Below are 14,147 nucleotides of genomic sequence, written 5' to 3'. Positions count from 1 at the left end.
AGCCATTTTTAAAAATCCACAAATCAAATTGTTGTAAGAAGTTTTCTTTCACACATGTTTTGATCTCACGATTTATCCATGACTGTGTTCTCAGTCAACCCACTTCACTGGGTGAGGAACAATCCCACAACAGAATTCAGTTAGGAGGGTTCTTTGTAAAAACACAAGGAAGTCTAGTCAAAGAAAATTCCACATCCCTTAAATAATTAAAGGGTAGATAGATCAGGAGTCTATCAGTCAATACTTAGTGTAGAATTGGTTCTGTATTGGTAGCATCATGATTCTGTACATCACTGTACTGGGACAGGTGACCCTGGAGCTTATTGAACACTTTTGGAAATCAAACATTTTTTGTGGCCAGTAAATGTCAGTAAATGTAAAGCTGTGGATTATCCAGAAAACTATTCTTTCAGGTGTGAGTTTGTAGGCAACATCTAAATCCTTTGTGGTGACATAATGCCATAATGATGGCATTCTTTTGTTTGCTGGTTAATGAATAAGACAGTAGCTGAGTTTCCATTTCAAACATACAGAAAAAGATTTACATCTTTTTCTGTATTCTGCAAGTGTAAAAAGAAAAACAATTTCATATTTGTGGTGTTTCCATTAAATAAGAAGCGCAGTTATAATCACCAATGAATAAGTTATTTAAAATAAACTGCTGCAAATTCATCCTCAGACTACTTCCTGTCATGTTCTTCATGGTTTGCAACAGTGGCAACATCCAGCTGTTGATCATTTGACTTGTGTGAAGCTAACAAGTGTTTCCTTTGCAGCTTTGTAAGATAAACCGATTTTGATACGGCCAAAAAAAAAAAAAAAGAAAGAAAAACACGTCATCCTAACGCCAAAGATTTTTAATGAAAAACAAGTTATTTTGATATTGGTGTGTTTCTATTAAGCTAATTTATTTTCAAATTGTCAAATTGCCCAATTATACAGTAAATGGAAACATAGCTAGAGGCCCCAGTACAATAGCAATAAGTCTTATTGGCTGAGTGATTTTAACTTCATCTGTACTGAACCCTTTGTAGTCACTAATAAAAAAAAAAAAACATTCCCCTGGCTTTAGGTTGATGGTGTTATGTGTCCATTTCAAGCATTTAGAGAACCGATAAGATATATAAGTAATACAAGCTCACATAAAAAAGTTGTCTAGTCAAAGTCTGGACTTAAATCCAACTGAGGTGCTCCAACATAACCGGGCATCCATGTAAAAAAAAAAAAAAAAAAAACCCTCCAAAATAAATCTCCCAATAAGAGTGGCTGAAAATTCCTCCATACCAACGTAGAAACCCAACCTGTCACAACAACCTAACTGGATCAACATGTTGGTTTCGAGCCCATCATCTATGTTTTAGTTTGCACTTTCACCAATACGTTACTGTTCTGTGAAATACTTCAGCAACAGCATCTGTTTTTTATCTGTTATCTGTAGCTTGTCTGAAGATGAGTTCAGCTGGGAGGTACAGCTGGAGTCGTTTTGGAAAGACTAACAGTCTCAAAAACGTTGGAATACGAGGGAGATGAGGATACGCTGAAGAGGAGTATGTTACGGATTTCCAACTGACAGAGCTGAAGTGTGTGTGTGCTTCAAACAACCTGTTTCAGTGTGCAGTGTGTGTCAGGTTATAATTCATGCAAATTCATGCTAAATACATTTCTCTCACCACTGGAGCATTTGGCCATGACTGTACATAAATTCCACTTAGAGTAAATTTTAAATTGTGTTTATCATTTTCAGGAGCCTCAGCTGACTGTTGTGTCTAAATGTGGAGCTGCAGATGACCGGTCGTCACGTCCATGGTACAGTTTGTAGTTTGGGAAAACTGGCATTAGCCAAACCTGTTGCACTGACTTCTCTTCATATCGGTGTAAATAGAATCAGCATTAAATAAGTACAGGACGGTTGGCTGTTCCAGTCGAGACATTTTCTAAGTCTCAACTCCTCTGCAACTGATGAAACTTGGCAATGACTGTGGTTCATCAGTCAACTAAATGTCTCACTAAAATGGCCGTTTTCTGATGAATGAGAGGGGAAAGCAGCAGATCGGCGCATTTCAGCCTCGGTCTTTTCTGTACATAATTTGGAACTGTTGATGTCGATGGCCAATTAATTACACAAAGGTCCTTAGAGCCTTCACTCTAATGGAGCACTTACAGACCACTCAAGGGGAATAAGGAGGCCACACTAAACACGGTTTTCTCTCCCTCGGCTCTTCCGCCTACTTTCCCTTTTTTTTTTTTCCTTGTTTGACAATAAGAGAAAATGCATTCAAAGATAACAAGAAGCTGCTAAAACTTCAGCCCCCTCAGTCAAAACCCACAGAACAACACTGGCTTGTTTTCAGGTTCCTGTTATGAGAGAGAAGTGAAGCTCACAGCCTGAGCTGGAGATGCTTCTGACTGTCGTAACGCAAAGGTTTATGTGTACATCAGTTGGGTAATGATTACTCAACAGAATAACCATTTAAAAAATGTACTTGTTGAACAGCCTGGAGTTTTCATCCAACTTTTGTTGCCACCATTTTTTGGACTAAACGTCACCATCAGGAGTATGGAGAGCCGTAATTTGCCGACAGCTAACATAAACTGCTTGTGTGGGGAAAAAAAAAAACATTTCACAATAATTTGAAATCTAATAAATAGATTCACAAATACAAAAATTAAGGATTTTATATCCATAATTTCAGTATGTTTTAGATTTTCAAATCAGTTACTTATAGTTTTTCCCCATTATTTATTTATTTAATTTAAAGAAAAAGTTTTCTCAATTTTAGTTAGTTATTTTAGTTAGTTTTCCAACCTGACGCTGGCCGGATTCGACCTGGAGGTGAGATCACAGTGTCTGGAAGCAGAGCCGCGCTCAGGCCCCGGCTGCTTCACTGCAGCATCGGGGGCGAGTCACGAGGCAGAGCTGCTCTGAGCTTCTGGGCTCCTGTAGGATGTTTGGACTCTGTGTGATAACATCTGAGCAGAAAGCCCACATACGCTGGAGCAGAAATACACCGCCGTGCCGTCGGTGCAACCATTACAGGACGGCTGAGACCAGCAGCGTGCGGAGGAGTGGGGTGGCTGGTAAAGCAGTGGGGTCAAACCTTACAAAAAGAGAAGAAATTAGGAATTCAACTTACGTCTATGTAGTTGGCATTGACATAATCTGAGCTGGGGTCTGCCAGCAGAGAGTGGAGCTTGACTCGATGTCGATCAGCTGGAATGAAGGAAAATGAGGGTTAGTTTGTATTTCTGTCTGTTTTTCCATGTATACCTTATTTTGTTTTTCACTCTGGTTTCCTGTTAGCATCCAGTCACATTGAAACAAATGGAAACTCTGTTAGCACTCTGAGTTAGCGCTGCAACTGTTGGTGGGTTTAAATACTGTTTCCTGTTGTTCAGCCTCCTCTAATTTCTCTTTACTGTATAATTTGTATTTAATGTTTGGGAACCTTTTCATGTTTCTCTCTAATGCTCACACTAGCTGCGTTTCTGTTATAAATCTCAGTGTACGTTTTTTCTGCTAATGTCAAATAAAACAAAATTTCGCAATTGTGGCGTATCCATTACATGACATTAAAATCACATGTGAATAAACTCGTTCACATTATAAGCCAAATCTGTAGAACCGTAATTCCACCACATTTCATGCTATCTGAAAAATTCCAACGGTTTCTTGAAGGAGAGAAGTTGTGCTTTCCAGTAAATATCGGATTATTACAATACCCCCTCAACCCTCCCAACCACTCCCCTCCCCCGTAGCAGGGAGTGAAATTAATCTGAGGGGTATGGTGATTTTGCAAAAAAAAACTTGCTAGATGTTCCAGTTGTTATGGATAAATGGGCAAATATATTTACTCACAGAACATTTAAAGAACTGCGTACAATTAAAATAAGCAAAATTATCCAGGCGGAAATTTAAAATTTTGGACATAAATGGTTAAAAATCAAAGGATGGATTTGAGTTTGCATTTAAACTCGTTGTTAAAGGAGATATATTCAGAATTCAGCCATGGTTCTATCGCTCATCATCTATCAGCCAATCAGAAGAGAAGTCATTCAGGCATTGGAGCAACAAGTCCCGCCTACATGGAAGCGGCTCCATATGCAGCGTTTTAAGTTGGCCGATTTACAGTACAGCTATGGATTCAACACGTTGATTTGATATTAACTAATAGGAGATTTTATTTTGAAGCCATATCACCCAGTCCTAAAAAGCATTGTCAATTATAGCAGAGTAGCTCTACTTTAAAAATAACATCATGACTGCCCGGGCCGGGCCTCTTCCTGCTGAGCTTTACTCACGGCTGAGCAGGCTGTCGTGTCGTCCTTTGGTCTTGTCTTTCTTCTTGGTGGCATCCCAGCCATCAAAGAAACTCTGCAAAGTCAGAAATTACAGTTAAGATTACAGTGTTACTGCTAATAAACCGCTACTCATAAAAAACAGACACCTGGGGAAAGAGTTGCCTTCAGTCTGCTTATATCTTCTAATAATGACTTTGGTTTTACAGGGGAAAAAAAAGATAAAAGTAACAACAACAAACCCCACATGATGTGTCTTTGAAACACCTTGAAAGTCGCAATTAGACTGAGTTTGCTAATGCATTCCCGAGAGCTACCCCAAGGTCTGATTAGCTCCTGAATTAAAGCCTCTTGCCAAGTCATCAGCAGACATCTGCCACAACACATCACAGAGAGGCTGAGGCTGCGCTCGCCCTCATTCCGCATGCAGAGACAGGCGCGCTGCTTAAACAAGCCGCCGTTCTGGAATACCTTGGAGGTCCGCTGCTGTTTACAGTATACGGCTTCCATCAAGAGAGTCTGCCGCCGCCGCCGCAAAATGTGTCACTGGATCTGCGCTGATGGTAGAAAGCCGAGGATGAACAGCTTTGCACCTGGGTGAGATTGATTTAAGACCCCCGTCGTTTTCTTTTGCATTTAAACTCGTTGTTTAATCTCCTTGCTTTATGGATAACAGTAAACTGGACCAAGAGATCAGAAGAGCTGGGTATGGTTCTCACAAGCTGATGTGAGAACCATACCAGCCACTAATGGATGCAGGTCATATTTCAGTTAATATTAATTACCAGAGACAATTTCATATGCAAATTCCAAGCATTTTTGTTTAGCAGCAGTACTTATGATGTGGAAATGTGCTTCGCTTTACCGCTTTCTCTCAGATAAACGTTTTAGAAACGGAGAGGTGGAGGCTCAAGTAGAAATAGTGGACCTCCACCTATCTGACAATATTTCTGTAGATCGCACCTCCAACGATTCACTGATTTGCAACTTTTTTGTAGAGAATATCTAAAATATTCAATAGGAAATGTAAATAAACAGAACAAAAAGAAAAAAAAAATCTGTGAAATTCGCTTGTCAAACAAGATGGTGGCCTTGGGCGTGCTGACATCACTCTGAACGTAGCCTGGTAAAAACCAGCAGTTTGTTTTATGAGTTGCTTCGTTCAGAGGGTCTGGGCTCTCGGCTGTTGAGAAACAGCTGCTTCCTGGAGGCGTGGCCTCTGTTGAATATTTGTGTTTTACCCAATCATTAACATCTGCCTGTGATGTGATGTAAACAACAGTTCTCCACTGCAAAGAGAGAAGTGCCAATCTAAACAAGGCAGCTGTTAACGTTAATTAAATATTTAGAAACGTGACCAACACGAACTGAACGGCTTCGTTCACGTCCTCCACTGCCATCGCTAAAACCACAGACAGACTGTAATTCTAAAATGGAGCAGAAAATCAGTGTCATCATTCATAACTTGTTCTTCTGTTCGCTGATGGACTCAGTAGAAACTCTACCAAAGGAATCCAAGTGGATGGGAGAAAATCCCCCAAAGCACTGAAGGGAGATGAGAATCAAGTGGAAATGTGTAGGAAAACAACGGCCATTCTACTCTGAACTTGGACACGCAAGTGGCGCATTAGTGAAAAAAATTTAATCTGTTGCTGTTCATTATCTTATGCCTCATTGGTGTATACCGTCTTCAGTGTTGCTCACTGAAAAGCAAAACCTAATGTTATCTGCAGGTGACAACTTTAAGTGTCAGTTTAAAGCTGCATTATGTAATGTTCATAAAAAAATATCTTTTTTACACACTGGTTAAGATTATCCTGTTGTGACAGTATAATCTGTAAAAAGTAAAAATAAGCAAATCTGTCTTCTCCCAGCATTCCCAGTCAGAGCCAGAACCTCCTCACATCTCCCTCTCCTTTCACCACCACATCGCCTGCCACAAATGCTAAAGCTAGTTAGCATAGCTACGAAAGACGGCAGATAAACAGTTTCCCTGTAACGGTATCAGCTTAGGGTTGCAATGATAACCCTAAGCTGTTTCTCCACCATTAGCACATGGAGCAAGAGTAGCTCAGGGAGGAGATGGATCTTTTCACAGATGGTCTCTCATGTTATAGTGTCACAACATAGTGACAGTTTACAAGATATTTTTACAAAGATATTTTTTGTAAAAGTTACACATTGCAGCTTTAACCACTTCCAACCAATAATTGTGATTTCTGGCTTCGACGTGGTGCATCCTTGATATAATATTTTATCTAAATACTTCCTGTTTGCTCAACATGATAAGGAATCCAAAGCTCCTTATAAATACTGTAACCCCCCTCCACTCCCACCGCCCCACACAGGCCCCTGAGGGCCCTCGCCAGACGTCTGCTGATCAATGGTCAATGACAGAGCCAGCCGGCCCCGGTGGGGAATAAGGGTTATGAAGTCTGACAGCAGAGTGCTCGCTGATCTCCTTCATCTTGTTTATTTCTCCAGGCGATGGGAAGCTAGAGTGCCGAGTTGAAAAAGCGACCCATATATTGATTTTGTTAACGGGAAATTTGCCGGGCCTGCGAGGGACGACTTAATGAATCGAAAAAGTGCATCTCGCTCTCCGGCAGGTGGAGGTGCGAAAAAGGCTCATCACAACTGTTTGATCTGGAGGACTGCAGATAATAGCAGGCAGAGAGAGAAGCCACAGGTGTGACTTTGGAAGGCGCAATTAGTCCGAACAGGATCACACCACGCAGGAAACCCAGCACTAATGAGGGAAACTTCATTTTCCCTGATTGGTCATGAATGAATAAAGAAGACGCTGTGTGATTGTTTCTGCTTGTTTTTCTCGCTGTAGTTGTTGGAGTGGTGAAGGATCGTCCTCCACGTGCGCTTGAGCTGCTTGGCCATGGAAACCCGAGTGTTCTTGAGCAGTCAGAGCTTACACAACAGCCTGTAGGGCTCGGCGCAAGGTCTTCGCCAGCAAACTGGCGAGCTCAGCTGTTCAGGGACCCGGCTTTGTGGATTTTGTCTAAAAAATGCTCATAAACAAAAGAAACAAACTGTTGCGGCGCTCGAGGCCATGCAGATTTCTCTCGTCCAGAACCGAAGAGAATCGGCCAAGACTGGATGTGCCGTCCAGAGCAGATACGATACATAGCAAATGTATTCTTGTCCCTTGAAAATGTTCAACATTTTGTGAGCTTACAGCCACAGACTTTAGGTAGGGATTTACGTAGTAGGCCCTGTATCTGAGACATGGTGAGAAGTTCACACGTTTTTTACAAATCAAAATCTGATAAATTTGGCGTGTGGTGTCCCAATTCAAAAAAGTTCTCCGTGAAAAAAAACAAAGCCTTCCACCTCCTCCCTGAGGACACCTGGATGAGAGTCCCACCTGGGTGGGACACCTGTAAAAGGGTGAATGACATGAAAATAAAGTCCATCCATCCATCCATAGCATGGCATGACTACATTGGGATGAACCAGCTGTAGTGCATACACGAGAGTAGTTGTCAGCGCCAAGACCCTCCTCCTGGCTCTGATTGGTTGTTTTTGACTGAGCTCTGTGTGTCTGTACTGACAGCTCTGGGAAAAAACAGAGGAGCTTGATTTTCTTCTTCCCTTGCCTCCCACCTCACCTCGTACTCCTGCTTGAAGCCGTATCCCTCAGACGTCTTCATCTGGTTGATGTGCTGAAGCAGGTCGGCGACCCTCACCGCCGGGTGGAGCTGACCCGTGTGGTACGGCGAACTCTTCCTCCGACAGTGGCGCTGCGGCGAGCCTCCCAGCAAGCTGCTGGACTCGTTGACCGAGCTACGCTGCTCATCTGGCAACACACAGAAATCACACTGCAATACAACCTTTTATTTTATTTACATCCATGCAAATAAGTGAAGGCGGCAGCAGAGGGAGAGGGAAGTCAACGTTTCTGAAGGGAGGGCTGAGTGGAATATTCAAACAGACAAGAGACTTCTCTGCTGAGAGCACCATGTGTCTTGGCAGAGCAGATTGCATGCAAGCTTGGAAGTAAACAAAGCTGAAGGTCAGGAAGGAGGGAGCTGCTTTGTCTCCAGACAGTTTTTTCTCGAGAGCGCCCCATATGCTCCTCGCCGTTGCCTTACTTCGAGCGTTGCAGCCGTGGGCGTCCATGAAGGAGTGAGCCATCCTCTCGTCCTGCTGGAGGGTGCTCTGCTCCGTCAGGCTGCAGTCCAGCGGGCTCAGCTTCCGGCTCTTCTCCTGCCTGTAGGACATGGCCGCCTTGTTTATGGCCACCTTCTTCCTACTGCAGAGACCCACGCAGAGCGGTGGGAGGACAGAGAGACATAACAGAAGGAGGCCAGCAAAGAAGGGAAAGAAGATTGAGTGTAAGACAGGGGAAACGAGATAAGGAAGGAGAGGAGGGGTGGGCTGGTGGGGAGATGACAAATTATAGTGAGAGGGGTGGATAAGGGGAGGAAAGATTGAAATTGCATGAAAGGGAGGGAAGGAGGGGTGAGATCAGATAGCAAGAAATGGTCTGTGGGTCTGGAAGAAGGTGGAGGTGGTGTGTTCAATAGCATAGGGTGAGGGTGGAGGGAATGGGGGGGCAGCAATGCTTATTTCCTCTCTAATACTCCGGGAGCTACGAGGGACAGTCAGGGGGAGGGTGGAAAGCAAAGGGACAGAGGAGTAACTTACGGGTAGTAAGGGTAAGAATAGAAGTCCCTTCTGATTAGCGTGAAGGAGAGACAGAAAGTGAGGAGAGAACAACAGGAAGAGAGGTGATTATGGTTCATCCAGATGGGCATCAACAAAAGAAATGAAGAGCTTGTCTGAATGCTGCTGAACGCTGTGTTCCCAGTATCATGAGTCAGGGTACTAAAGGGAAGCTTCTGATATGTGGGGCATCTCTGAACCTCCCACAGAGGAGTCCAGACCATCGGCTACTCAATCATCAATTTCAGGTATGGGTAGCGTCCTGCTGCAGAGTCTGAGACACAAACATTGGAAGTTGGTGGTAAACCAAATTTAAACTGGCCAGTCAGACCAGATTCTTTTCAATCAGTCGTCTTTCTGTGAAAGAGGCTTTGATTAAACCTAAGAGAGTCCTTTCAACTCAGTTTTTAAAATAATTGGAGTCTTTAAAAACTAATCAAATCTGATGTTGATTGATGTCATTTATTAAATAGTGAGATGAAGAACTCGCTGTATGATTTTTAAAATTTGTTTGCATTATGGCTGTGTTTGGGGTCTGATTTAGTATGTCTGAAAGATCACAGATAGAAATCAAAAACAAAGGTTTTTTTTTGGGGGGGTGTACTTATTCAGTCATTTATGCCATAAAATGTCCTACTTTATGGCATATAAAATGAAGCTTTAAAATATTTTACAAGAGTCTAGGGCGACCTTAAACCTTCAAATAAATGCATCAGTATCAAAAATATGCTTGGCGTAAACTCTGCTCCCCTGTGTGTGTGATTATGTGTATATGGGGCGGTGATGGGGGTGGAGGGAGGGAAGGGGTATTCTAGTTTTTCACCCAATTATAGCAAATGCAGTGACTGTACATGCAGAAAGGCCTAATCTTTTGGCTGAATATAAACATGGCTGCTGAATCTTATCAGTCGCTGCCTCCTTCTAAACACTCCCTATTCATTCTACCTCCGTTCAGAGAGAGAGAGAGAGAGAGCTCTGAATCTCCCAGCCCCCTCCTGGAAAATAGAAAACAACCTTCCTAACCAATTACCAGGCCGTCCACTGGCACCTCACAGCTGCCCGCCTCATGTAATTGAGTGGGCAATGGAATAACATGCCCCTTGATGAAATTTTTTACACTCAAGACGAGCGTTCCACCGTCGCCCGGCAAGCGCAGGAAGAAACACGGTGCAGGTGCGAACGACTGCAGAGGTGATTTGCAAGTGGAGCGCGGCCGGCGCCGCCCAGCGAGAGCCAATGTGACGGTCCGACACGATGACTTCGTAGTGAACACAAAAGCCCCCGGCGAGGGGAAGGATTAGCGCTCTGCTAACTCTGGCTGGGATTTACTCTCGTTGGCTGCCAAGTGGGATGGTGATGGATCACCTGCTGCGCAGGTGGGCAGAGAGCCGGCAGCAGAACCGTCAAAAAACCGTGAAGCGGTCCCGGTCCGGCAGGCCACGCCGACAGCCACTCACCCCTTCTTCACGATGATGACAATGGCCCCCAGGAGGAGAACCAGAACCGCCAGACCGCCTGCGCAGGCGCCCAGGATCAGGCCCATGTCCTCGGCATGCTGGGATACTTCCAGAGCTCGCTTGGAGTCTTTACAGGCAGCTGTAGGTGGAGCAGAGCAGAATATTAGAGAAATGTTTCATTATTGAAGGACCTGAAAAAAACTCTGCACTGCAAAAACAATAAATCTTACCAGGTGTTCTTGGTCCAGTTTCTAGTGCAAATATCTTAGTACAGTTAATGTAAGACAAAACTAACTTACAACTTCACAGCAAGAAATAGGAACTTGTTTTAAGTAAAGACCTCCTTAATATTGGTAGATTATTTCACTAGAGGCATGGAAAACAATACCTTGTTATAAGTGAAATAATCTGCCAATTCAACAAGTGCTTTTTCATCAATATTAAGAAGTTATTAACTAAAAACAAGTTTTTATCTCTTGCTGAAAAATTATTTGTAAGTTAGTTTTGTCTTATTTCTGAACTAAGATATTTCCACTAAAAACTAAAACCAAAACTACTCGGAAAGAGTTTGTGTTTTTGCGGCGTATAGATTCATTTCTCACAGGCGGATGTTTTAAAGCCTTTATTTATGTTATTTATCGGGGTGAATGAAAACATGACGTTATAATAATAGAATATCATATCTGAGTTATTGTGTGGAAATTTCGGGCAACACATATAAAACAAACTTACGGCCGCTGTATGTAATACAAAAAAAACAAAAAACAAAGTGGGATACTGGAAGCAAACAAATCCATTATTTTTGAAATATAATGCACTGCGATTCTGAGATCCTGTAAAATTCAAAAACTGCAATTTATGTTCAAAGTAAGAAACCATCAACCTCCACACATATTAAAAAAACATCATATTAGAACAACTAAAAATAGTTTTTTAATTTGATCAAAGGATAAATTCAAACAACAAAAATTACTCAGCTTAAACTGTACAAAAAGTTAGCTTATTGTAAAATATCTTGTACAGGATGGGTGTCACAAAGACCAAATGCTGTTATTGATATGAATAATGTGTAAATAATTGTACATTCAATGTGGAGAATGTTGATGTTTAAGTGTCATTAATCAATACTTTGAGTTCATCTGGTGAAGGTAAATTAAGATGATTGGATGTCGATGAGACAGGAAATGATAAAATCTTTTGTTGTCCTCTTTTAGAACAAATTGCGTAAAATTGCCTGTCAGTTAGCATAATTATTCATCTTATTTTTTTCCCTGTTTTTATTTTTTTATTGTATGTTCAAAATAAATAAATAATTATGTGTAAAAACCCAATGTGATGTTGGTTATTATGTTGAAATCATTCCCTTGACATCAGGAAGGCGGTGCAGGCTTCCACTTTGCAAACACAACCAATATAATAACTCATTCATCCCCCAGCTTATCAACCTTATTAATGATTGAAGGCGATGAGATGAGCTGGCAGACAGGAAGCCTCTGAGGGCCTGCTGATGAATTCATTTTATTGAAATCAGTATTGATGTTTGAGATTTGATGAACAGACGGGTTGTGACTCAGTAGAATGTGTGGGAAGACGACTGATAAATGTTTTAGGATTTTTTTTTTAATATACTATTCATTTATTTTTATAATTTCTTCGATTGTAGGCTGAGTGATGTAATTGTGGAAGCAGTGTCCCTCTGCTCAAAAAGACTTTCTCCCAGTAAAGATTATTGACTTTCTAGAAAAATAAGAAACACAAAAATGTGGGCCTAATAAATGAAATATGTTTAATCTTCTGGATGATGCAATGTTTTAGTTTAGTTTTTTTTTTCTTCTGATTGTTGCAGTCTAAAATGATGGATTTTGCAGCACATTTTTCAAAAAGTTCTGGTCAAAGTCTCACAAATAAAAAAAAATAAATAAATTGCTTCACATAACCTTCCCAAAAAGACTTTAGTAATTAATATTTAAATTTCAAATAATATTTTCAAGCACCTTTTTGAAATAGCACCTTAATATAAATCAAATCATGTCCTGAGGAGAGGTCAAAGTGCAACAGGAGAATTCCATGTTGGTCATTCAAGTTAACATGAACTGTTAACAATACAGAAGAAAATGTTTTTTGCAAAAAAGAAAAAGCAAATGTTAACATTTAGCATCTCATGTGCTTCCATCTTGCGGGTTTGGCTTTAGAGAAGTTAAATTAGGAGTGGGCAAAAAGATTGGTCAATATTCAGCTGAGTTGCAGTGATTGGTCAGAAGGAGAAGGAAATACAGAAAATATTAAGCTGATAGGTCAGATTTGCATAAAAGTTGTAATAACTGATTAAAATTGCAATTTCGAGCAAAAACGATGAGTGAATTTAATAACTTTGATCACAAAAAGCAAACTGATTATTTTCAAAAGATACAGAGAAACTAGCCTCATCTGAACACACGTTATAATTTATTGACTATCAGTGTTTACGTGACAGAGGAAAGCCATAACTGAATGCATATTCAGTGAAATGATGACAAGCAGGAGATCTGTTGGTATTCTGGACAGATTTATGTCAAAAAATGAGAGGGCTGTGCATCATGCATGTATGAGGCAAATATATTTTCTGTTTGCTCTCATAAGCACTAGCAGCACAGTATATGGAATTCCAAATGCCAGCGCAGCTTCAATATATGCAGCATGAAAAAAAACATAGCAAAGGATGAAGAGGAGCATTTCAACTGCTGTATTTCAGACTCCTCCCCAGCTGCCAGTGAATGAGCCATTTCAATAGTTTTACTGCCCTTCACATCCACACCTGATCTACGTTTCAGTAACTCAGTGGATGGTGACAGTGGTGGATGCAAGATGCTGATGGAAAAAGAAGGAAATCAACAAATGCAAATTAGTTGTAAGACAAAATTCTGGATTATAATAACAAGTATATGTTTAGGCATTTTGCAGCACTCGGAGCAAACATTATATCTGTTAATATATTAAATTAAAAACGTGTTAAATTCAGAATAGAACCTAAAATTCTGTTTGTCAAATCCGTAACAATCATCTGACTGATCCAGATGTTCCTAATAGACTTCAGGTTCTGCTGGTTCCGCTTTATTCACTTTTGATACCGATATCGATATCTGAGGTCTAGTATCAAATGATTCTTTATTTGATACAAAAAACAGAGCAGAACTGACCTAAACAGTTTCTATTTTTTTTAAACGCAGACACAAATATACTGAATTACACATTTATTTGACAACTCTGCACCAGCACAGCAAACTGAAATACACCAATAGCTTCACAAACTTAACTTGACTTAAAAGACTTGCCTCATATTCTACTCTTATAACCAGAGAACTGGAGATGCACCGATCTGAATTGGTCCAAATATTGACAAAAATAAACTAGATCAAGCCTCGGTGGTCATGTGTGGTCTAATTCTGTGCTTTGTGCTCTGAGTGACATCATGCTCTTTTATGTATTTGTTGCAGTTTATTTTAACATGTCATGTTTGACCAAGTTAGTCAACTTAGCAGGTTTTTTTGTTCAGGTTTTAATTATTTTTTTTATTTTTTATTTTTTTAAATAAAAGCTTCATCTGGTCCGGGGTTTTGTTTAAAGGTGACACCTTCCTGCAGGAAGGTACTGCTGAGCTACTGCTCCCAATGTTTTCAGATTTCCCTCTATAAATATATACGCTGACACAAAAAATGTCTCAACTGAGTCTAAACA

General features: G+C 40.9%; 1 protein-coding gene across 1 annotated transcript in view; it reads right to left on the bottom strand.

Annotated features, from left to right (window-relative positions):
- Window positions 1–14,147, bottom strand: part of LOC106928785 (receptor-type tyrosine-protein phosphatase U-like) — a 150,740-nt gene that overhangs the window by 30,629 nt on the left and 105,964 nt on the right. Inside the window, exons 16-20 of the mRNA XM_088009932.1 lie at window positions 10,434–10,572; window positions 8,403–8,563; window positions 7,920–8,107; window positions 4,300–4,372; window positions 3,135–3,211 (exon numbers count right to left, since the gene is read on the bottom strand). Of these exons, the coding sequence (XP_087866058.1) occupies window positions 3,135–3,211; window positions 4,300–4,372; window positions 7,920–8,107; window positions 8,403–8,563; window positions 10,434–10,572 (638 nt within the window). The remainder of the gene's footprint in view (window positions 1–3,134; window positions 3,212–4,299; window positions 4,373–7,919; window positions 8,108–8,402; window positions 8,564–10,433; window positions 10,573–14,147) is intronic.

Source organism: Poecilia mexicana, unplaced genomic scaffold (assembly GCF_051168715.1).
Source record: "Poecilia mexicana isolate PSO_F unplaced genomic scaffold, ASM5116871v1 scaffold_11, whole genome shotgun sequence".
NCBI classification, from domain to species: Eukaryota; Metazoa; Chordata; class Actinopteri; order Cyprinodontiformes; family Poeciliidae; genus Poecilia; species Poecilia mexicana.
The sequence above is the reverse complement of the archived record's forward strand: the minus strand, read 5'-3'. Positions and strand labels throughout refer to the sequence as shown.